Genomic DNA, 26,126 nt, shown 5'->3' with positions numbered 1-26,126 from the left:
TTGCTGTGCAGAAGCTGTGGAGTTTAATTAGGTCCCATTTGTCTATTTTGGCTTTTGTTGCCAATGTTTTTAATGTTTTGGTCATGAAGTCCTTGCCTATGCCTATGTCCTGAATGGTTTTGCCTAGATTTTCCTCTAAGAGTTTTATGGTGTTAGGTCTTATGTTTAAGTCTTTAATCCATCTGGAGTTAATTTCAGTGTAAGGTGTCAGGAAGGGGTCCAGTTTCTGCTTTCTGCACATGGCTAGCCAGTTTTCCCAACACCATTTATTAAACAGGGAATCCTTTCCCCATTGCTTGTTTTTGTCAGGGTTGTCAAAGATCAGATGGTTGTAGATGTGTGGTGTTGCCTCCAAGGCCTCTGTTCTGTTCCATTGGTCTATATATCTGTTTTGGTAGCAGTACCATGCTGTTTTGATTACTGTAGCCTTGTAGTATGTTTGAAGTCTGGTGGTGTGATGCCTCCAGCTTTGTTCTTTTTGTTAGAATTGACTTGGCTATATGGGCTCTTTTTTGGTTCCATATGAAGTTTAAGGCGTTTTTTTCCAGTTCTGTGAAGAAGGTCATTGGTAGCTTGATGGGGATAGCATTAGATCTGTAGATTACTTTGGGCAGTATGGCCATTAAAAATATATTTCTTTATTAAAAATTATTGTAATCTATTTCATTCCATTTTTACATTTAACTTTCAACAACATATATGCATGTAATATATCTTAGTTTCTCAACATGTTAGAGCTCCAGACATTTCTCACATTACCATGATGTAATGAAAATAATTCCAAAGTGATCACATTGGCAATCTGTGATGATGCAGTTTGTAACAGCGATTCCCCCATTGGCCTAAATATTTGTTGGTTATGTAACTTTGGGAAATTCGTCTATTAACTTGCTCATAAATATAAAAACTTATATTTCTACAGTGATTTGGAAGTACACTCTGTAATGTGTACAACATATACTTTCACATGTATTGAATCACTTGATTACCTGAACATGCAGATGAGTGCTTCTTATTATCCCCCATTTTACACAGAAGAAATTAAAGCAGTCTCTAGTTAAATTAGAATCAAACACTCACTTTTTTTGTCTTTTAGCACTCGTAGTTTTGCTGGAGTCCATTGTGGTCTCTTTTAGCTTCAGTTGAGGCTTAGGAAAAATAACAAGCCTTCAGGTTTGAAATTTTGCATTTTCAAGATTTCAAGTCCCCTTGAAATTTATAAGGACAGGGAGAAATCTTGCAATTTCAAGGCCCCAGTGTGTGATGTTCCGCTCCCTGTGTCCACATGTTCTCATTGTGTATGAACAATTTCTATGGCTTTGGCTCTCAAAATGTGGTCCAAGGCCCATCTGCATCAGTATCACCTGGGATGCTTGTGAATAATGCAGAATCTGTGGCCTGTTGATGATCTGCTGAATCCAATACCCTGAGGTTCACGCACACTAAGGTTTGAAAATGACAACCTCAAGTGAAAAATCTTCACATCACTGGCTTCTCTGCTGCTTACATTACCAGTTGTAAATGCTACCTTGAGGCGATTTACTCCAAGCATATAAGTGAGGCAACTAGCAGACACCTTGTAAGAGCTCAACTGGTATTCAGTGGTTTGATTATACTATATCATAATATAGATAAAAATGGAAAAATCATCCAACATGAATAAAATACCTGCTGAAGCGTAGGACTCTAAGAAGGCTAGATAAATATTTATTAGAAAAGAATTGTAGTTTGCTTTTTGCAAACTGTGTACATGTACATAGCAGTCTCCCGAGACTGACTGATGACTATTTGAAAGCAATTGGTTCTCTACAGTTTTTCAAGAATGCGTCTTTAGAGATAGCATCTTTACAACAGCAAATGCCAGGTTTACATCCACTACCAGTTAGTTGTGTTGCCCTTCCAAAAACAATACCAGAATTGAGAGTCATCTAAAGGTTCTACTTTTCCCTTCAATCAGCAGTTTTCAACCTGGTCTGCACATTGGCATCACATGGGAAGTTGAATGTATATCAACAGCCAGGTTCCATATCCTGAGAGTCTGATTTAAGTGGTCTGTGGTTGTGCCAGAGAATCTTTATTTTTTTATTTTTTTATTTTTTGAGACAGAGTCTCACTCCACCGCCTGGCACCAGGCTGGAATGTAGTGGCGCAATCTCAGCTCACTGCAACCTCTGCCTCCCAGGTTCAAGCAATTATCCTGCCTCAGCCTCCCAAGTAGCTGGGACTACAGGCATGTGTGACCACACCCAGCTAATGGTTTTTGTATTTTTAGTAGAGACGGGGTTTCACCATGTTGGCCAGGATGGTCTCAATCTCTTGACCTCGTGATCCGCCCTCCTCGGCCTCCCAAATTGCTGGGATTACAGGCTTGAGCCACTGCGCCCAGCTGAGAATATTTATTTTTAAAGTACCTGGAACAATTGCAACATGCCAGCAGGGTTGAGCACCGCTGCTTGAAAGAGAAGTTGCATTCTATTTATACATTATTAGTTCTTTGCCTCATCAAACATATGGGGGAAATACAAATAAAAGGCTTTATAGAAAATTCTGTAAACTATCCATGAATTTATTATTTTTACAGGCTAATTATTATAATCCATATTCTGAGATGTGTCCCTACACAATAGTAATCTAATCTTTTCAGAGGCTTGCCGAGTTTCACATGGTGATTGTCTTTGGTGGTTATCATCACTGGCTACTTTTGGAGGTTTTATAAAACCACTAAATCCTGGGACCCATTCTTAGAGATTCTAATTCGTTTGGGTTAGAGTGATAATTAAGAGTGAGAACCACTATGTGTAAGGAAGAAGAAGACATGCAAGACCCGAATTGTGACATTTATTCATTAATTGTGTTATTTATTTATTTATTTATTTTTTGAGACGGAGTTTCGCTCTTGTTACCCAGGCTGGAGTGCAATGGCGCTATCTCGGCTCACCGCAACCTCCGCCTCCTGGGCTCAGGCAATTCTCCTGCCTCAGCCTCCTGAGTAGCTGGGATTACAGGCACGCACCATCATGCCCAGCTAATTTTTTGTATTTTCAGTAGAGACGGGGTTTCACCATGTTGACCAGGATGGTCTCGATCTCTCGACCTCGTGATCCACCCGCCTCAGCCTCCCAAAGTGCTGGGATTACAGGCTTGAGCCACCGCGCCCGGCCAATTGTGTTATTTATTATTCAACAGGATCTAACCAATCAAGAAATGGTTCAGTTGTATAATAGGCTATGAATTGGACTGAGAAGCATCTGAAATTCTCTAGTTCTCGATTAGTCATATAGCTCTTAAGTGGCATTCAAACGGTGTTTCATGTAAAATAGAAACCCATGAGAAATGAAAATATCTGCAAAGAGCTCACAGGATCTGATTACAAACTAGCCCCTGAACTTTTCTAGGAAAAGGGAATAAAGCAAGAAACAGGGCCACAGGCTGCCTTCCACTCTCTTAGCCCCATGGAACACAGTTGGATGAGAGGAAGCGGAGGAAGAACGTGGCCGGCACCACCTACTTCCAACACCTCTTCAGCACCCAGCGTTGCCCTATCTTCTTCTCTTTTCCTCTGACGCACACGTAACCTCGTCCTTATCCACATTTTGTTTTTCCTCTCCTGTCTGGTTTTCTCCCCATCACATAAGACAAAATAAGCCCATAGAGGCATCACGGGGTATTGAGTAAAACATGGTCTCTGCTCTGCCTGCCTGAAAATAAACGCTGGGGCTACCACTTACTCCCTGCGTGACTTTGCGTGTGGTTGCTTTAGTTGTCGACGTGCAAAATCAGGATAAGAGTAGTACCTATCCCACCTGCTTGGTGTTCGGTTAAATGAGATCATATTTTAAAGTGGTACAAATATTGCCAGATGGTTCTCCAGGTGGCCTTGAACCAACCTAGTTCTCTCCCTTTTCTTGCTCGTAGATCTCACAAATGACTGTTGAAGTGCTGGGAAAGCTTCATCCTGAACTAAGAAGGAACCTGCTGGAACAACATGGTTCTGTTCCAGTCCCTCCTAGAAACAGGACAGCCTTCAAGGCTTTGTCCCAGCAATGCATATAATCCCCCAGGATATCAAACCCAGGGCAGACTTCTTTCTAGGGTCTGTCGGCTGTGATGCAGGTGGGGTGGGGCATGCACAGACAGTACTCCACCCAGCCTGGGAAGCTTTCCTGAGCCTCGGGAGACTGGCTTCTCGTGAATCCGAGCCTTCAGTGGCTCCTTTATAACTATCTGCAAGTAATAAATCAGCTGCATGGAATTTACAGTGTATTTGGGTGTTCTACCTCACCAGACTGACAGATTGGTACCCAGGGCACAGGGTAACTCTTCACAAGCGCCTGACATATATTAAGGGTTACTTAAGTGTCTGGTAAATAAATAAATTCTCTACCCACTCTAAGGTTATGGTCTGCATCAATTTTCCATCAATGCATTTAAAACAGCTAAGACTATATGTTTCCTTTATCAAGCATTTGTTTATTGAAGCACGGACAGTATGCCAGGCCCTGTGGCAGTCTCCCTGGTTTCATACTGATTCCACTCACTATCACTGGTAATTACTAGGAAAAGTAACAGCCTGGTTAAACTGTCATAAAGTGATTCACTGGGTCTTCATCTTGTTGTTGTTGTTTGAGATGAAGTCTTGCTCTATCTCTAGGCTGGAGGACAGTGGTGCAATCTTGGCTCACTACAACCTCCACCTCCTGGGCTCAAGCGCTTCTCCTGCCTCAGCCTCCCAAGTAGCTGGGATTACAGGTGCGCACCACCATGCCCAGCTAATTTTTGTATTTGTAGTAGAGACGGATTTTCACCATGTTGGCCAGGATGGTCTCAATGTCTTGACCTCATGATCTGTCTGCCTCAGCCTCCCAAATTTCTGGGATTACTGACATGAGCCACCGTGCCCAGCCTGGGTCTTCATTTTTTAAAATAATAGGCATGAGAGACTTTATTTTCAAGATAACGACTGCAACAATATATTCTATCTTATGTGCTCCCCAGCAATGTGGCCTTGTCACTCCTCCATTCAAAGGGGAAGTTTAAATCTCCTCCATTTCAATTTAGTCTGGACTTAATGACTTGCTTTACCAATGGAATGCAGCAAAACGTATTTGGTGGGACTTCCACAATTAAGCCTTCCACTTCTGCTTAAGTCTTTTGATGCTAACACTTAGAATCAAACTTTCATACTTTGAGAAACTCAGGATACATGAAGAGGTAACATATAGGCACTCTAACCCTGAGTTGCACTACTAGACGATAGCTACCTTGAACTGCCAGCCGTATGATAAGCCATCTTGACCTCCAGCCCAGGAGCCCCCTATGATGATTGTAGCTACAGGAAAAGCCTGACTTCAACAGCATGCTACCTGGCTATGTCAATGCAAAGAAACATGAGATACCAAAGTAAATTGTCTTTTAAGCTCTAAATGTTGATGTCTTGCTAGATAGTAAGACCTAGTTGGAACAATGTATCAAGTTGTTCCTTTCAATGAAACATGCTCAATATATGGAAGGAAAGGAAAGGAAGCTATCATTTTATCAAGTCAACTGAATTATTTTATGCCTTTTTATTGGATTTTCTAATAAGCTAGGCAATTATGTAATTCTTAGTAATCCGAAGATATAAAATACATCAATTACTGGAAAAATGTTTACTCGTGTCCTGAATAAATAGAAGTCAATCCTCATTTCAGGTCTTAATCAGTGTTCTAGAATTTGAAGTCACTGGGGGACACAGAGGATGTGAAGTTCTAAGTATCAGAAGAATCTGAAAAACTTTCAGATAATTTTAGAGTTGTGCAAGGTATAGCATGCGTTTCTGGAATGCCTTGAAGAAGACAAACATGAACGTGAGGACCAAGAAAAACTACTTGAATAATACAAGAATAAAGCAATGCCCATCTGAATGGTCAAAAAGTCCTGAAATAGAAATGATTAATATTTGAGAAATTAAAGAGGAAGGAGGGGAGAGAGAAGAGAAGAAGCAGGAGAGGAGGAAGGTAGAAGTTTACATAAATGCAAACTACTATGGACTGCAGAATGCATAGATTGAGAGCAAAATTTATATGGGATGGTCGTAAGCATATTTTAAGGAATACGTCTTGGGGGGCAAATGGGTGGATCAGCCTGCTCTGTAAGAGGAGTCATGTAGCCATTCAAACTACTCAGAGGCCCATGGAAACCAGATTCATTCTTTGTTTTTTTTTTTTTTTTTTTTTTTTTTTTTTTTTTTTTTTTAGTTTTAGCTATATCTGGAAGAAAAAAAATGCTCTGAAAAAAATTTTAAAAATAAAAAACTTTAAAAATGCTCTGAGCTGAATATACTCATGAGAAGATAAAGTTGACCAAGAGTAAATCAAGCTATTTTATAGAAAATCATTCGTAAATGTAATTATTTTGTTATAGCAGTGATGCTTGTTTTTTGTTTGTTTGTTTGTTGTTTTTGAGACAGAGTCTTTCTCTGTCACCAGGTGCCAGGCTGGAGTGCAGAGGCACAATCTCAACTCACTGCAACCTCTGCCTTCTGGATTTAAGCAGTTCTCCTGCCTCAGCCTCCCGAGTAGCTGAGACTACAGGCGCATGCCACCACACCCAGCTAATTTTCGTATTTTTTTTTTCTTTTCCATTTTTTTTTTATTGCATTTTAGGTTTTGGGGTACATGTGATGAACATGCAAGATTGTTGCATAGGTACACACATGGCAGTGTGGTTTGCTGCCTTCCGTCCCCTCACCTGTATCTGTCATTTCTCCCCATGCTATCTCTTCCCACCTCCCCACTCCCCCCCTCCCCCATTCCCCCCAACGGATCCCATTGTGTAGTGCTCCCCTCCCTGTGTCCATGTGTTCTCATTGTTCAACACCCGCCTATGAGTGAGAATATACCGTGTTTGATTTTCTGCTCTTGTGTCAGTTTGCTGAGAATGATGGTTTCCAGGTTCATCCATGTCCCTACAAAGGACATGAACTCATCGTTTTTGATGGCTGCGTAATATTCCATGGTGTATATGTACCACATTTTCCCTATCCAGTCTATCATCGTTGGGCATTTGGGTTGGTTCCAGGTCTTTGCTATTGTAAACAGTGCTGCAATGAACATTCGTGTGCACGTGTCCTTGTAGTAGAATGATTTATAATCCTTTGGATATATACCCAGTAATGGGATTGCTGGGTCAAATGAGATTTCTATTTTTAGGTCCTTGAGGAATCGCCACACTGTCTTCCACAATGGTTGAATTAATTTACATTCCCACCAACAGTGTAAAAGTGTTCCTATTTCTCCACATCCTCTCCAGCATCTGTTGTTTCCCAATTTTTTAATGATCGCCATTCTAACTGGTGTGAGATGGTATCTCAATGTGGTTTTGATTTTCATTTCTCTGATGACCAGTGATGATGAGCATTTTTTCATATGTTTGTTGGCCTCCTGTATGTCTTCTTTTGTAAAGTATCTGTTCATATCCTTCGCACATTTTTGAATAGGCTTGTTTGTTTTTTTCTTGTAGATCTGCTTTAGTTCTTTGAAAATTCTGGATATCAGCCCCTTGTCAGATGGTTTCAAAGAACATCTTTATTTCTGCCTTCATTTCATTGTTTATCCAGTCAACATTCAAGAGCAAGTTGTTCAGTTTCCATGAAGCTGTGCGGTTCTGAGTTAGTTTCTGCATTCTGAGTTCTAACTCGATTGCACTGTGGTCTGAGAGACTGTTTGTTATGATTTCTGTTCTTTTGCATTTGCTGATGAGTGATTTATTGCCAATTATGTGGTCAATTTTAGAGTAGGTGTGATGTGGTGCTGAGAAGAATGTATATTCTGTGGAATTGGGGTGGAGAGTTCTGTAAATGTCTATTAGGTTTGCTTGTTCCAGGTCTGTATTCAGGTCCTGGATATCCTTGTTGATTTTCTGTCTGGATGATCTGTCTAATATTGACAATGGGGTGTTAAAGTCTCCCACTATTATTGTGTGGGAGTCTAAGTCTCTTTGTAAGTCATTAAGAACTTGCCTTATGTATCTGAGTGCTCCTGTATTGGGTGCGTATATATTTAGGATCGTTAGCTCTTCTTGTTGCAGTGATCCTTTTACCATTATGTAATGTCCTTCTTTGTCTCTTTTGATCTTTGTTGCTTTAAAGTCTATTTTATCAGAGATTAGAATTGCAGCTCCTGCCCTTTTTTGCTCTCCATTTTCTTGGTAGATCTTCCTCCATCCCTTTATTTTGAGCCTTTGTGTATCCTTGCATGTAAGATGGGTTTCCTGGATACAGCACACTGATGGGTTTTGGCTTTTCATCTAATTTGCCAGTCTGTGTCTTTTGATTGGGGCATTTAGTCCATTGACATTTAGGGATAGTATTGTTATGTGTGAATTTGATACTGTCATTTTGATGCTACCTGGCTGTTTTGTTGGTTAGTTGATGCAGATTCTTGATTGTGTTGATGCTCTTGTACCATTTGGTGTGTTTTTTGGAGTGGCTGGTACTGGTTGTTCCTTTATATGTATAGAGCCTCTTTCAGGAGTTCTTGTAGAGCAGGTTTGGTGGTGATGAAATCTCTGAGTGCTTGCTTGTTCACAAAGGATTTTATTTTTCCTTCACTTATGAAGCTTAGTTTGGCTGGATAGGAGATTCTGGGTTGAAAGTTCTTTTCTTTAAGGATGTTGAATATTGGCCCCCAATCTCTTCTGGCTTGTAGGGTTTCTGCTGAGAGATCTGCTGTGAGTCTAATGCGCTTCCCTTTGTGGGTAACCCGACCTTTCTCTCTGGCTGCGCTTAGCATTTCCTCTTTCATTTCAACCCTGGTGAATCTGACGATTATGTGCCTTGGGGTTGCTCTTCTTGAGGAATATCTTTGTGGTGTTCTCTGTATTTCCTGGATTTGAATATTGGTCTGCCTTGCTAGGTTGGGGAAGTTTTCCTGGATAATATCCTGAAGAGTATTTTCCAGCTTGGATTCATTCTCTTCATCACATTCAGGTACACCTATCAGACGTAGATTAGGTCTTTTCACATAGTCCCACATTTCTTGAAGATTTTGTTCATTCCTTTTTGTGCTTTTTTCTCTGTTCTTGCCTTCTCTTTTTATTTCATTGAGTTGCTCTTCGACCTCTGATATCCTTTCTTCTGCTTGGTCAATTCGGCTGTTGAAGCTTGTGCATGCTTCACGAAGTTCTCGTGTTGCGTTTTTCAGCTCCATCAATTCACTTATACTCCTCTCTATGCTGTCCATTCTCGTCAGCAGTTCGTCCAATCTTTTTTCAAGGTTCCTATTTTCTTTGCGTTGGGTTAGAACATGTTCTTTTAGCTCATTGTAGTTTCTTAGTACCCACCTTCTGAAGTCTGATTCTGTCATTTCATCACCCTCCTTCTCCATCCGGTCTGGTTCCCTTGCTGGTGAGGAGTTGTGATCCCTTTTAGGAGGAGAGGTGTTCTGGTTTTGGGAGTTTTCATCCTTTTTGCGCTGGTTTCTTCCCATTTTTGTGGGTTTATCCACCTGTTGTCTGTCTCCTCTGCACCTTCACTGGGAGCTGAAGTCCTGAGCTGTTCTTAGGCGGCCATCTTCCCAGCATTCCTCCTAATTTTCATATTTTTTAGTAGAGATGGGGTTTCACCATGTTGGCCAGGGTGGTCTGGATCTCTTGACCTCGTGATCTGCCTGCCTCTGCCTCCCAAAGTGCTGGGATTATAGCCTGTTTTATAAATGAAACTTTATAGTAGCTGTTTGTGGCTGGCTTATTAGACTCTGCATAATGTTTCTGAGATTTATCCATGTCATCTTGCACCATGAGTTTAATGAATTTACTACCACGCAGTAGTACATTTTGTGAAAATGCTACAGTTTATCTATTCTCCTGATGATGGGCATTTAGGTGGTTTCCAGTATTTGGTTATTTTGAATAACGCAAGTATAAATTTGTCTTTCAGTGGACATATGCCTCATTTCCCTGTTTTTTTTTTTTGTTTGTTTTTTGTTTTTGTTTTTTCCTTAATAGAGAGCAGTTGCTATATCATGGGGTAAACAGAGTCAATAGCATAACTAGCTTATTTGACAGATGTAGTTGATAATTTCTTAACATCTCCTTTATAATTCAAAAATATTCTCAGTAATAATCAGAAAATTTAACAAAGCAAATGATCAGAAAAAGAATGCAAACAATTAAAATTTTCATTTTTTGACTTCATATTATGCCAGTAAAAATTTTTTAAATTATACTATAAACATGAAAAAGCAACAGATTAATTCCTTTAATTACATTTATATTTTAAAAAGAAAACTAGTACATTGACATTTTGATCTGATGATTAATATTAGTTTGTTTTCATGTCTCACTTTTGCACATTCGTCAATGATTTTTCCAAAATGTATCTTCTTTATATATTGACATATAATAAACCCTATAACTAGGTTCATCAATTTGCATTCTAGTTGGCTATTGTAAATTTTAAATGCAAATAACATTTCAAGTTATCCTATACAATGAAAAAATGAAAGTAACTCGAATTCCATTTACCTCTAAAATCAATGTGCTATCATTATTTTTATTCTAATACGTAATGTAGGAATATTTAATACCAAAGGTATTGGAGACACAAAAATGCAACCAAAATAATTCTAAACTGTTACGGATTTACTCTTTTTTTTTTTTTTTTTTTTTTGCAGTACATGAATGTTTTAGTCTTCATAAAGTGCTTAAAACATGAAGAACAAGCTCTTTATAAACAGGATGTACAACTAGGAAGACAAACAGCAAAGCAGAACCATGCCTGCTCCCTGCCCACTCTCCTCCAAGTGTGGCTAAAAGACACATCAACAAGGACGCTGGGCTTCGATTCAAAAACTCCTCTGAAGACCCATGCCCTGGGCATTAGGGAGGCCCACAGTCAAAGGTCAGGGCCAGGGATGGGACTGAATAAAGCCCAGATGAATACCCAGTAGGGGGGTGACTCCCCCTCGCTCAGAAAAGATACTTACTTCTCTAATGCCCAATGACCCCCAAAAAGCATGACTGAAGCCCTGGGGACTAGTGGACACTTTTCTCAGCTCTAATGAGTGGAGTTTAAGGTAGGTAACATTACAGGGGCTTTCCTCCATGTGTGACGCTCCTCGGCTTCATCCTCGCGGCAGACAGACATCACCCACAGGGCTCGTGTCTATCCAAGGCCTTCCATGCAAGCCCACTGGCCCTCTCCTGAAGAAGCGGTGGTCACAGAGGAGCTCTTGCCTCCTCACTAGGCCATAAGTAACCTCCTTCAGTACCTCATCGCCCCCCATTTTTGCTAATTCAGGATGGCCCAAGCCGCAAAGTTTCCTTACAGATGCCTTGGGGAAGCCTGCCATATTTTCTACAAGCAAACTAGGGGCAGGGCCAAAGGACAGACACTTCATTTCAAAGTGCACTGCAGCCAAGCCAGGCAAGGTCCTGGGACAGAGGGACAGGCTGGGACAGCAGCTTAGTGGAGGGATGGGAGGGCAACAGAGGCTTTTTCCTAAGTGGGTGTCTCCCAAAGGCATAGTGGGACCTCCCACTTACAGGCAAGCTGACCGGTCTAGCATGGCTAAGTTCTGAGGCCAGACAAAATGAGAGAGTCAGCAGGGCAGCCCTAGGCCTGCCTGCCCACTTGCCCAGCAGTAGTTTTTATCCTGGGATCCTCCTATTGGGGTTGAGGGATGGGAAGATGGCAGGAAGTTTGAGTGAGCAGTAACTTGACCAGACCAAGAGATTAACTCTAGGAGAGGGGAAGAGCGCACAGCAGGGCCACCCATTCTCCTTCTCAGGGCCCTGAGAGAGCCATCCGTATGTATTCAACAGGTGGGAGGGGACGCCACACGGCGGGAGAGGTCGACATCCAGGGGCTCTTGACCCTGCCCACAAAAGGCACATTTTAATTGGTTTCCAAAAGTTCAAACCCTGCAGCAACACAGAGTTTTGGCATCTGGACAGGCAACAAGAATAGACACAGAAGCTTGATTCCCCAAAACGAAAGCAGCCCCAAGCCCCAGACTGGAGGGGCCTACATGTTGGAGGTGGGCAAGAGCTCAAAAAGCAAGGAGGAGCTCTTCCTGCACCCACCCCTGCACCCCACACATTCCCATGTGACACCTGTGGAAGGTCAGAGGGGGTAGGGAGCAGCCTAAAGAACACACATCATCTACCTCTGTCCACATGGCACTCGCCCGACAGACAGCTCGAGACTGAAACAGACTCGGGACAGAGCAGAGACTGGTCCAGATCACACAGGCTCCTTGCCCTCAGGGGAATAGGTCTGAGGCTGAAGAGCAGGCACCCTGGTTGCCCATAACTCAAAAATAGGCAGCAAGATCCTTGTCCCAGTAATACTAGAAGCCCCTCCAGAGACTGGAGGAAAATGAAGGGGATGGGGGTTGGCTGTGGGAAGAAATGGCTGACTATCCTTGTGGTGTAATAAAGTATGTGCTAGCAACCAGTCTTGTCCCAGATACCGCATCAAGCTACAGCTTACCCCTGCTCTGTCTTGGGGGGAAGAGTTCCAAAATAGGCAGGTGGGAAAGACTCAGGGCTCCCAAAGACAAGAAAGTTGTGCACAGAACCTGATGCCTCCAGAGGGAGTCCAGAGCGCCCCCCTTCCAGCAGCCCCAGTCCAGGCAGGAGAGAGGGGGGCAAGGAGTGATAAGGCGGGACAGATGATGCCCCGCCACAGGTTAGAGTTCAGCAGGAGGGAGGGCAGGCGGCAGCAGGTCCACGCCAACCCTCCTGGGGTGGGGTGAGGAAGGCTATTTGGGGGGGTCCGGGGGGATCTGCAGCAGCGTGGGTGAGGTCTCCATAATCCGCACCAAAAGCCGGTCAACGTAGCTCTCCAGCTCCTGCACATGCTCGTCCCGCTGGCTCAGCTCCCGCTCCCGCTGCAGGAGCAGGCTGATGAGCTCATCATGGGTCAGGTGGTAGTACTTGGCCGACTGGTCCAGCACAGCTGAGTCCTTTAGCCTCTTGTTGTCCACCGTCTGGCCAGCCTGGGGGCCCTGGGTCACAGGCTGAACGCTCCCAGATGTGACTGTTTTGAGCTTCTCCAGCCCACTACTCAGGGCTGTGCTCAGACTGGAGCGCGACTGCTTCCTTTCGGGGCTGCCCTCCACAGCAGTGGCACTGAGGGGCTTCACAGGGTGGGGACTGGGTTTCTGAGTTGGTTCCTTGGCTTCTCTCAAGCCAAACTAGCTACTCTTGGCCTTTTCCTCCCCACTGGACGAGTGATGTGGGGAGGCCCCTAGGGCAGGACCCCCCTTCTCCCCCAGAGAACTTCGGCGCCCCAACTCGCTCCGACTTAGGCCCTGGTGGTGGTGGTGGTGGAAGAGGCCCATCCGAGGCTTGCGTTCCTCCTCCAGGGATCCTTCCTTCTCTGCCACAGCCTCAGAGGAGGCCACTATGGGTGTGGCGACCTGGACAGGCTTGCCCTCTGACAGCTGGGCCCCCGCCTCCTCTCCAGGGCGGCTGGCCCCAAGGGCCAGGACTTTGGCCTGAGCACTCGGCTCCTCCTGTCCAAGCACTGCCTCTGAGCTGCTGTTGCTACGACTGCCTCTGGCCCAGGAGTCATCTGTGGAACGAGGCCCCTCCTCGGAAGCCCGGAAAGAGACACCTTGCAAGGAGCCAGAGGATGGAAATGAGCCCGAGATGGAGCTGCGGTGCCGCACAGGGGCCTGGGGCTCCTCGTAAATGTGGCTCCCATTGACACAGAGCGAAGAGCGGGAGGCAGCATCTAGGTGGCCCTGAAGGTCGAGAAGGGCCCGAGGAGGAGCCGCGCGCATCTGGCTGGCCTCGTCACTGTAGGTCCTCTTGTGGGTGAACAGCTTGGGGGACTGTGCGGTCTCCCTGCCCCCCTCAGTGGACAGCCAGCTGCTGGGCTCGGTGAGCGGGTGAGGAGCTCGGCGCCAGGCCCCTGGTAGGCCAGGCTCCCACTGGCTGAGGACAGGGTGCTGTCCGCGCCTGAGAGGTGCTGGACTGGGTCAGGGACAACATGCGCAGCTTGTTGCGGAGGAAGAAGCCTTTGGCTTTGCCCACCTTGCCCAGGCCGCCCGGGTCAGGATCCTCTATGGCGCCGCTTGGGAGGGTGGCCGAGGCAGATTCCGGAGCATACTTCTTGCCCTTCATCTTGTCCTTGATCTTGCTGAAGGGCGACCTCGGCTTGTCCGTCATGGACAGGTCAAACATGCTGGCGCTCAGGCTGCTGCGTGTGAACTGGATGGTGACTTCGATCTCGCCGCGTTCCTTCTCCTTGCCTGCCTTGGAGTGCGGTTCGTACCACTGCGTGTGCCGGGCACGGCCTGCGCCGGGGACCTCGTCCAGCGCCACCGTGGCCTGGCCCAGGAACTTGCCCACGCCGATGAGTGAGCGGTGCCTGGTGGTGAGCACCGGCTCGCAGGCGGCGGCGGAGCCCGCGATCCAGGGCGCCTAGCCTGTGTCTGCCTCCTGCACCTGCAGCAGGTCGCCCAGGGCGCCGGGTGGCAGCTCGAAGGAGCAGTCCTCACGCCACTCTGGGCAGCCGTGCGTCTTCTCCACCACCCACGTGCTGTACTCTCGCGGCCCACCTGGATCACCGTGTACGCGTCGCTGGTGCTGCCCGCGCCCGAGCTCTTGCCCCGCAGCCCGCGGGCCCGCAGCACAGTCACCTGGACATGCGTGGGAAGCAGCGGGAAGGCCCCGCCGCCGGCTCCGCGCCGCGCACCAGGGCCATGGCGGGGAAGCGGCGGGCGAGGGCGGGCCGAGTCGCTGTAGACCCCGGGACCTGGAGACAAACTGGAGGGCGGTCTCGGATTTACTCTTAAAAGGAGTTCATATAGTTGAATTCCCATGAAACTAGAGAAAATGTAAAGCTGGGAGTTCTGTTAATAAACTTCTAAATTGAATGTAATGTTTACTAATATGAAATAAAATATTCAAATTTGAAACAATACATATGAGTAATAATAGGAAGTTTAGCAATTTTTTGAAACTTAAACTAACAAAATACTTTTTTAGGGAAGAGTATTTTATTACTGATTTTTTTAATTGCTAGAAGTTGATAAAAGTCAGGACTACTTTTGATCAACTTTATTATACTTTTTAAATTTCCCATAAATAATGAATCCTCCTTATACCTCCCACGTAAGATAGATCAATTCCACAATGCAGCCCTTAGTGTATCACTGCAAGAAGTTTAATTTTAGACAATACTAAGCGAGTGTGATTTTTAAGTTATCGTCATAAAAGATGATAACACTTGTTACTTCTAGCCACTTGGCCCCAAATGCAGGTGCACATAAAATAATAAAAGGCCCAGTTTTCTGGCCACAGAAAAGAAAAAAGGTGTCCAGGAATTTGGGAAATAAGAGGGAGATCTCAGAGAGGGAGGAGGTTGGGAAAGCAACCCCATTAAGTGGTTGACGAACTCCTGGCTCACCTCCAATCTTCGTGTGCATGGATCGGATTTTAAACATTCAAAACTGAATTAAAAGACAAACTATCGCTCAGATGCCACAAGGGCCACTGGGTGGCACAAAGTAAGATAGATCCGAATAGAATTGCAAAGTCTTTAAAGATTGAACTGATATTGAACCACAGCCCACAGGAAGTAGATCAGAATGTGTGACCTGAATTAATCAGGTTAATTGCTTGCTGAAAAAAAGATAACATTCTCCACAGGATTTCAGCAAGACCCAGCCTCTTCTATCACAATATTCAAAATGACCAGGATACAACCTAAAATTATTTGGCATATGAAGAACAAGAAATTTTCAACTCGTATAAGAAAAGGTAATTAATAGGTGTTGTATTGGTCTGCTCAGATATTATAATAAGATAACACAGACTGGGAGGCTTATACCACAGATGTTTATTCCTCACAGTGCTAGAGACCAGAAGTCTAAGGTCCAGGTGCCAGCAGAGTTGGTTCCTGGTGAAGCCTCTCTCCGCGACTTGCAGTTGGCCGCCGTCTCACTGTGTCCTCATACGGCCTCTCTTCCAGGCACATACAAAAAGAGGACTGTGATTTCTCTTTCTGGTTTTGTTTGTTTGTTTTTTGGTTTTGTTTGTTTTTTTGAGACAGACTCTTGCTCCGTCGCCGGGTGCCAGGCTGGAATGCAGTGGCAAGACCTCTGCTCACGTCAACCTCTGCCTCCCTGGTTCAAGCAATTCTCCTGCCTCAGCCTCCCGACTAGCTGGGACTACAGGCACGCACCACCACGCCTAGCTAATTTTTGTATTTTTAGTAGAGACACGGTTTCACCATGTTGGCCGGGATGGTCTTGATCTCTTGACCTCGGGATCCTCCTGCCTCAGCCTCCCAAAGTGCAGGAGTTAGAGGCGTGAGCCACAGCGCCTGGCCTCTCTTTCTGTTTTTATAAGGACACCAGCCCTATCAGATTAGCCCTGCCTCCACTTCACAACCTTTGACATCATTTAACCTTCATAGTCTCCTTCAATGTCCCAGCTCCAATTACAGTTAAATGTAGATTCAGTACTCAATACATGAATGAGAGGGGCACAATGCAGTCAATACGTAACGACGCCAATCGCAAGGTTACAGATGTTGGAATATTTGAGAAACATTTAAAAACAATTATTATAAAAATTTCCCAAGAAGTAAAGACACACACTCTTAAATATAAAGGCAGAAATCTGACACCAAAGATCCCAGTAAAGATGATCACTAGGGTCTCTTCTTAACCAGTGTGCTTTAGTGCTTCCTCAGGGATCTCAAAAGTCACCTACATGCATCTGCTTAATGAATACAGAACAGAAAACTGAAGTCCAGGAAGTTTACGAAGCTTTGTAAAGATCATTCAGGAAGTTCCACATGCGGTCCCGGAGCCATGTGCCCTGGTGCTTTATTTAGTGTCCTTTGAAACATATAACAGGCACTGTGCTCTCACAGAAAGCTTATTTTTCTCTAATGTTCACCTCTGTCTCTTAGCTTTCCCACACGTAAAATGCTGTTCTTAGGTGTAGGTAAAAACTGAAACCTTAAAAGTAAATTAGGGTTCAATCAGAGAAACCAGTAAACCTCATTCATCAATTAATTACTCAAGGTAAATAATTGCATTTTCCTCAGTAAGGGGCTTTGTGGGGTTTTTGTCTGATTCATTTGGTATTATATCATTAATTTTTTCATTTCATTCTGGCGGTAGTTAAGTGAAAAATATTCGCTACAAGTGCTGAATAATTTGCATTTACCAAAACCGCGCAAAGCAGCTTTTCCTCCAAGGAAGCACACACGAGGCGACAGCGTGATTTGGATGAGGATGTGTGTCCTGTGCTTCCATCTAGTGGTGATCTTGCGCGGTTACACGGTGGTGAAGCCCTTTGCTCTAAGTGCCATCCGCTTTCCCGTAAAACACAGCGACAATTCTCCAGTGTCCTCACTCCCGTCACAGCTGACGCTGCATGTCAGGAAGGATGTGATAAGAAAATGAAGCGAGGGTCGTGGGAGGAACGATGGTCTACTGGTTATGGAAAAACGATGATCTGCTTGTTCTCCTGTAATTCTGGAAACCCGAGGGGAAACGGGATTTCTGAGTGAGAGCAGGGTTTTGGGGAGGGATAGCCAATGCCCCCACTGGCTGCTCTAGGCATGGCCGATTATATTTCCAATGCATCAAAACGAAAGACGGTTACCGCAATTTGATGACGGGACAAGCTCTGAGAAATATGTTGTTAGGTGATATCCTCACTGTGCAAACATTGTAGCGTATACTCACACAAGCCTATGTGGTCCAGCCTACTACACATCTGTGCTGTATGATACTGCTCCTTGGCTACAAAGCTGTACAGCACGCTATTATACCATATACTGTAAGCAATGGTCACGCAATGGTACGTATTGTGTATCTAAACATATATAAACATAGACAAAATAGAAAAGATTAACTGTGTAGGGCACTTACCATGAATGGAGTTCACAGGACCGAAAGCTGTTCTGGGTGAGTGAACGTGGAAGACCACTTACAGTACACCACTGCAGACTGTACACTTAGGATACACTAAATTGATGCCAAAGGTTTTTCTTTCTTCAATAATAAATTAACTTTAGCTTATTGGATGACCACAGTCATATATGTGGATGCAGCACGTGACTGTAAATAAGAAAACTAAATTAGTTGATCACTTAACCTCTCTGGTCCTAGCTCCCTCAGCATAAAAGAGAGCAGGAGAGGCATTAAGTGTAGTCTGAATGATTTCCAGAAGTCTTTCCCTATCAAGATTTTATGACTCTACAATTTACAGCTCAAGATATTTTGCCTAGATGACATCTTGCAGACACATTGGGATATTTCTAGAAGCTTGGAATTTGTTGTTATTGTTGTCAGATGTGCTCAATCCAGACTAAATAAGACCTTGGCTTTTGCTTTCTCTTTGCAGGCAAAATAATGGCTACATACCCCAAGATTGGCGATACGGCCATCCTTTTCCAATTTTCTCTTTATGTGCCTGCCAAAGAAAGAAAAACTGGCTGGCTGGCATCATCAGAGTGGAGGAAGATTGAACCGGAGGCAATTTATGCAAGGGAGAGCTTAAACTATTAGAAAATTCTCCAGTGACCCTGTGATTCATTTTGTTTCCTGGGAGTTACCACTTTCTAGTTTTGACAGACGTGCTTTTCTGCTTTTTTTTCTTAAGAAGCTTACTGAGCTTGCAAAGGAAAGCTCTAAAGGAATAAGGCTAAAGAGCTAACTCAGCATCCACAGAGACAGATGCCTTCTTGTAATTGAACGGAAACCCTTAGACTTTCTATAAGCCAACTCTCTATAGTCTAAGCAGTTGCCTTAGTCTTATTTTTATGCAGACCACTTCCCACTTAAAATTTATCATAAAAAACTGTTTTTATTACTTCCTTAATGTTTATATTGGTAAAGATAGTCTAGCAAAGATTATTCAATAAAGAGGTCAGACAGATTCTCATCATGATTCACTCCTGCCATGCAGAAGACGACCCCAGGGCATCCTAACATAATTTAATTGACAGTGAGGAGGTATATGATCTGACCCACGTTTCTGAAAAATGTAGGTGCCCCAAATAGCTCCACTGAGTCCTGTAAAGTGGACAACTTCTACTCTAGTGCTTCATTCCTTCAGATCAAAGACCACGTCATGAAATCTCCTCTTAAATCTTGCTTGTTCTTTATCAGCTACCAACCAATATTTCAGTGTGAACATAAAAGTTGAGCAGCCATCAAAGGTTGTCTCAAGATGATAGGATACAAAATACTGGTAAGGAGAATGTGCAGAGCACTGACTTAGCTATAAATGAGAATCTCCCAAACTGGCTATCATGGAATACTATTTTGGAAGAATGTTAAGTATCACGGTTTTCTTTTGTTTTGTTTTAAAATGGGATCTGAGATCAAGTAAGTTTGAGAAACACTGAATTCAGCAGAACTAAACAGGCTTTTTTCTTTTTTCAACTGAAGCCTTGAATACATTAATATTCATTCATTATTTAAGCAATATTTACTAATGCCAACTATATTTCAAAGATAGTTATAAGTGTTTAGGATGCCTCAGGGAACAAAGATCACTTCTTTGCAGAGTTTACATTCTAGCAAGATTAGACAGATTATGAACAATAAACATAACGTAAATTACCACATGCTAAACAGGATGAAAGGTAGGTTGGTAACACAGGTTGGCAGAGAAAAGAAAGAATATGGCATTTTATAAAAGTGTGGTCAGGGTATGCTTCATTCAATAAATGACATTTGAGCAAACATTGAAAGTTAAGGAGTTAGACATACAGATATCCAGACGAACGGTGTGTCAGGTAAGGTTGACAAGCAGCGCCAAGACCTGGGATTAAGGGTGAGACCCCTAACAGAGTAATAAAATGTGTAATGCTTCCCGAACTCATTTAGCACAGAACAGTTTTTCACAAATCATCTTCCGTGTAGCCAAGAAGTAGTTCAGGAAATGTTAGTGTAGCTATTGCTTACTAAGGGAAAAGGGGTCCTGGTGATAGAGAGTGGGTCAAGGGGTTGGTGCCCTGGATCTCATAAGAGCACTGAGGTGGAAAGTACTGAAATAAACTTTGATCACAGTGCAGTTTTCCAACAACCAACCTGACAGTAGCTTAAGATGAGTGACTTTTCTTACACTCTTCCATTGGCTCTTCAAAGCAGGCTTACTGGCTCAGGAATACCTGAAGAAAATGCGTCAGCATTTCTAAACATTACGGAAATTAAAATTACAGCAATACCCATTGGATTAAGTAACACCTAAAAGCCTGATAATACCGATGTTAAAAAATATTTTAAGAAATAAGAACTCTCATTTACTGCTAGTGGGGAAGTGAATTGGTACAAGCACTTTGATGAGCAATATGATCGTGCACAGTACATTGGAAGGTGTGAAAGTTATTCAGCCTAGTCATTTTACTTCTAGGTATTTACCCTAAAGAAACTCTTACATGTGTGTACAAGAAAATATTTATTAAAAAAATGATTACAGGATTGTTTATCATAGAAAAATAAGAAACAATGCCCATCAACAAAAATGTGAATAAATATAATGTTATGTATCCACACTGAAATACCACATAGCAGATAAAATGGATTAACTAGAAATATATTCATTAACATAATAAATCCCTAAGAGTATTGTTGAAAGAAAAAGTAGCTTTCAGTAGTAAAAGTAGAGTATGACAGCATTTACATACAGTTTTAAAACGTGAAAGTTTGTACATTATTTATAGATGCACACATATACAATAATAGTATAACTGCACATAATTATAAACACTAAATCAAGGCTAAGAAAAGAAGCAAGGATTTATTACATCATTCTATATATTTGTAATATTTTTCATTAAAATATATTTTAAAGAGGAAAGACATGCTTAAGAAATAGAGGAGGAGGTTTTAATGCATGGGCTAAAAGAAGAACTTATACCAAAATAAATAATTGTGACAGAGCATTAACACCGCATACAAGGGGTCAAGGACACAAATTGATTTGAGGAAATTTAAGAATTTCTCTCACAACACTGTGTTTCTGGGAAGAAAATGGTTTTCTTCCTGAGTCCTAGTAAAAAGGTCAGCTGTTGCTATGCGGCTCACCTTGTGGTATTCCAGTTAAGATTAATTTCAAGAACACAACCATTTATTGGTGCTTTGCATATGTGAAGTAGAAATAGTTTCTTAAATATTTTCTCTATGTATGCAAAGCACTTTGAGGAGAGTGTGTGGCCACAATTTAACAGTGACTTTGTATGCTTTGCACACTAACCAGGATTAAGATTATTTTTATTAACTGGGTTGCTTGCTATTAAATAAAGCTTAAATTAAACAACTTTTGTTATCAATGAAATATCCCATCATCTTAAAATATGATTATTTACCTAAAAAAAAGATAATTTTATTTTGTGTCTGTGTTAAGGCAGTCTGTATGCATTTGGGGAGAAAAAGATTCCTTTCTGGATTAAAAGGAACCATAGGGTAAAGGAATCTTCAAATGTGTAATTAAGATTAAATTAATCATCTTTTTTCCCAATAAGTATATTATTTTGCTGAGTCACTAAGTACATTTAAATGATATTGCATTGGGTTAAGAGGATTAGTGCCTAAGCTCACTTCTTTGTTTGCAGAGGACCGCAGCTGAGGGCTTACGGAGTATGGATTGAGCATCACACTAAAAACCATCCTGAGAAAAGGGACTGAAGGATGTAAACTGAAAATTTTAAAAATCTGCTTTGTTTTCCGCAAATTGCTGAAGATCCAGATAGATAGTTGCATGTAAGTGACGTGGATCAATTTAATCTACTAACACAAATTACGGCATTGAAGACGACGTCTTTTTCCCCAATACATTTTCCCTGGCATGCTGTTTGTTTTTCAAAAGACACCTAAAGAAGACATCGTGATCACTGTGTTAGCTGCACCCACCGGCATCCTTTTTGTTTTTTTCGAAGAGATGGTCCTGGCTTTCCAGTTGGTCTTCTTCACCTATATCTGGATCACATTGATACCAAATGTTTGCGCTGTTTCTAACGTCAAGATGGCACACCAGCGGTGCTCCTCTTCAATGAAACAAACCTGGTAAGATGATCATAGTGCGGTCCGTGGAATTACTGCCCGGTTCCTCTCACCAGCTGCCTCAGGGAACCTAGAAATGCATCTTTCATGAATGGTAGCACATGCTTGTGACCATGTCTGTCTATAGAGATAGCATTCATGCATCGTCATCAGTTACCTCTGTTTGACATCTGAAAGAGCAAGATCTTGGAATTTGCTGACATTTGTCAATTTATTTATGCTTATTTATGGAGAAAACAAAGGGTTCATGTAAGGATCCTCTTTCAGGGAAAGTATTTCTTCAATTGGTAATCCATTTATTATGAATACATTAATTACTTGTTTAATGTTTCTTCAAATTTATTTTGAGTAGAAATTAGTCCAAGCACCACCTTCTCTGAATGCCAAGTACTTGTAGGGTATATAGTTTCATGGACTGATGAAATAGTATCAAAAGGCATTAAGGCCATTTGTCTTTCAAGAATAATTTTCATATGTTTGACATATCCTGAATATCAACACATCATCATTATCTTCCCATCAATAGTCAGGAGCATGTTTGGATGTGCCACTAAGACAGATAGCTCTCTGTGACAGTGACCTGTTTATACACCAACTTGCCTAGGTTTTGGCACTACAAATGCCAGGAATCCCTTCAGCCTGGGTATACTTGAATGATTTGTCTAATACCCATATACTTTTAATGACCAAAGAATGCCTTTGAGAAAGTCTTCCCTTTTCAACAAGCACCAGATTTCCAGAAAGACCCAAAAGGAGAAACTGAGGAACGAAGATGCGAGTCTCGTCTGGTCCACCCTGGCAGCCAATGGGGTGACAGATGTTTTAGCTACATTTCCCTCACATCCTGAATACGTATTATGCATTCACCATAAGATCAGGAAAGAGAACACAACATTTTAATAAATATCTTCTGAAGTCTCCAGTTTAATGACCAAAACCAAAAGAGGTGTGTTGCTAGATGACTGATTCCTGCTCTGCAATTAAAAGTCAGGGACCACCTCTCACACTTGCCTGCCAGGCTTCTGCTCCCAGGCCAAGACCTGAGATGATATGAAGTTTTGTTCCATGTAACAACTTTCCCAGTCTTCTTAGCGATTAGCTAAGGAAGTATTTGGGTACTGGAAGATGATACCACCAGACTCTATATTTTTTTCAGATAGCTTATTACATTTTATAGTATATTTTATCTAATTTTAAAAATCAATGGACACAGCTTAAAATATTATCTGTCATCCAAAGAGTAGACTTGTACAGTCTGGTGGATGTTCAGGTGAGCAGAAGAGAGATGATTATGGTAGGTAATTCATCACACCAGCCCACCATCAGCAGCAGAGTTGCTACAGAAAAAAATCTACCATGTGTATTTTTTAGGTGACATTGAAAGAACAAGAGAAGAACATTGGTTCTTTGAGGTGAGGTGGAAATTTTTTTCTGATGTTAAATGCCTCATTTTTAGATCCTATGTAAAGGAAAAGAAGAATTTTAGAGCCTACGCAAAGCAGACTTCCCTCATAGGAAACACCAGGATTTCAGCCATGTGGGGGCCAATCGTATTTGTTTTCACTTCCCTGTATCCTAAATGAAATGCTTCTTTGAGTCACAAGCAGAATGGGATTCATTAAAATTTGTATCTGCTTCTTTTGTTCTTAAAAGAAAAACCCTCTTGGGCACTGGAGATTGCATAAACCATCACACTGGTCCAGAAGTAGCCACTTAGAATGAAACCCAGGCGTTTTCCCTGAGTGAGCACAATAATACAGCCAGCCAATTTCTGAGCTGTCACTCAGCCACCCTACCATGCAGATTTTAGGGCATTTGACCAAAATATAGTAATTACTGTATGCAATCATTTTTAGAGTTAGGGACCAGGAGTCTTCCTACCTTACTATGTGAATAGATACTGTGAGGTTCTTTGCCCAACACCCAACCTGATTATCAGCCAATAATTAAGTAATGAATGAATGAATGAATAATCCACTCTTCTATAATGCAAGAGAACTGACAGAGTAAACATGAAAGGAGACATGATCTTTGAAAATTATAAGGGGCATTTATATATCCATTATTTTGAGCCGATCTTCATACAATAAGGCTCTTAAATGTTTTGCTTTTAGTTGTTTGTGTTCAGAATATAACCTCACTTTTTAATCCAGAGTTTCCCTTCTTTCAAAATCTAAAGACTTTAAAAAATATATTTATTCAAAGATAACTTTTGTTTCCTAAAAACAAAGTAGGGAGGGGTGTGAATAAAGTTAAGTTACGGCAGGTGAAAAATGTTCCCCTTTTGCCTAGAGAAGAAATTTTGCTCCCGGATGATGCAAAGAGAATTAAGAAAATAGAATCATTAAATATTCATTCATTCTGTCAACAATTATATTGAGTGATATTTACATGCAAGTGCTGAGTTGGGGGTAAAAATACTATAGGAGCAACACATTGACTCTGGCCTTGAAAATAATCAGCAGAGTGCTGGAGTCTGCTCAAACTGCCTTGCATGCACCAAGCAGGAAATTTATCAGCTGGCTGTTTAAAGTACACATTGTTAAAAATTAAATTATATAAGCCTGCAATTAAGTTAAATAATTTCTAAAATAAAGGTAGCAAATACTTAAAACTCACCACTTCCTAATGATTTCTCTACATTTTACTATCATCTGTTGTTCTTGAGGTTATTTAGGGCTATTCTATCTGCATGGTGGAAATACTACAAGACACCATACTATGCCATTTATACTATGCTATACTATACTATACTATACTATACTATACTATACTATACTATACTATGCTATGCTATGCTATGCTATGCTATGCTATACTATACTATACTATACTGTGTGCTATACACATCTCTGCCATGCATGTTGGTAGCTTGAAATCAGCCATGATGGGAGTATTTACACCATGGAAATAAAACACTATAAACAGGGGCTTTTTTTCCCTGAAGAGGGACAGAAGAGAGTGGCAGAGACTACGACTACAAGGTATATGCTTCTCAGGGAAAACGGCTGGTCAGGTTCAGCCTTCTCTGGGTTTTGTTTGTTTTGTAATTTTTAATTTTTTTCTGAAACAAGGTCTTGTTCTGTTGCCCAGGCTGGAGTGCAGTGGTGCGATCATAGTTCACTGTAATCTCCAACACCCGCGCTCAAGTGGTCCTCCCACCTCAACCTCCCGAGCAGCTGCAACAGCAGCCGTGTGCCACTACACCTGGCTGATTTTTTTTTTTTTTTTTTTTTAAAGATTGGGTCTCTGTATGTTGCCCAGGCTGGACTCAAATGATCCTCCAGCCTTCGCCTCCCAAAATGCTGAGATTACAGGCATGAGCCAGTGTGCCCACAGCCTTCTCTCCTTATAAGAAACTTGAGCCTCGTGTGGCCAGATTTTCTGATTTTTTCAAAAGAAGCAAGAAATCCAGGCTTTTATCTGAAATTGTCCAAGTTAGTATACCATGTGGACTATTAAAAAAAAAAACATGTCTGCAGACCAGCTGCTAATTTGGTCCGATTTCCTCATTTCACAGATGAGGAAACTGAGGCCTCATCACGGAGCTCGTGATCTGACAGAGACCCAAGTGAGATGTAGGAACTGTCATGTTTCAATTGAAGCATTCTCTCTGGCTGGCTTTCCCACAGAAATGTTCATCTGCCTATGTATTTTCCCTTTACAAGAGACAGGCTATTGATAAAGTCAGGGATGTGTTTCCAGAGTTCAGGAGTTAGGCGTTCAGTCAAAGCCATAAGATTCACTACATCTAATGTACCACGTTTTCTCTAAGACATTTCAAAAACATTCGGAGCATGGAAATAAACACCAGATCAAGAATTAGGAAGATTTTCTTCGTGATGAAAAATTGGACCAACTGATTTTCTCACTACTCTCCCTTATTCTTTGGATTTGCATCTATGTAGGTAGACTAATGGAACATTTTTGCTTCATTATATATATATATATATATATATATATATTTTTTTTTTTTTTTTTTTTTTTTTTTTTGAGAAGGCGTTTCACTCTTGTTACCCAGGCTGGAGTGCAATGGCGCGATCTTGGCTCACCACAACCTCCGCCTCCTGGGTTCAGGCAATTCTCCTGCCTCAGCCTCCTGAG

At 42.2% G+C, this 26,126-nt stretch overlaps 1 protein-coding gene and 1 pseudogene across 1 annotated transcript in view; one reads left to right on the top strand and one right to left on the bottom strand.

Annotated features, from left to right (window-relative positions):
• Positions 1-12,675: 12,675 nt before the first annotated feature.
• On the bottom strand, positions 12,676-14,695 carry LOC101046315 (rab11 family-interacting protein 5 pseudogene; annotated as a pseudogene).
• A 7,205-nt stretch (positions 14,696-21,900) lies between these two features.
• GABRR3 (gamma-aminobutyric acid type A receptor subunit rho3) overlaps positions 21,901-26,126 on the top strand; it is a 53,806-nt gene continuing 49,580 nt past the window's right edge. The window contains exon 1 of the mRNA XM_003928335.2: positions 21,901-22,025. Within this exon, the coding sequence (XP_003928384.2) occupies positions 21,901-22,025 (125 nt within the window). The remainder of the gene's footprint in view (positions 22,026-26,126) is intronic.

Source organism: Saimiri boliviensis, chromosome 18 (genome assembly GCF_048565385.1).
Source record: "Saimiri boliviensis isolate mSaiBol1 chromosome 18, mSaiBol1.pri, whole genome shotgun sequence".
NCBI classification, from domain to species: Eukaryota; Metazoa; Chordata; class Mammalia; order Primates; family Cebidae; genus Saimiri; species Saimiri boliviensis.
The sequence above is the reverse complement of the archived record's forward strand: the minus strand, read 5'-3'. Positions and strand labels throughout refer to the sequence as shown.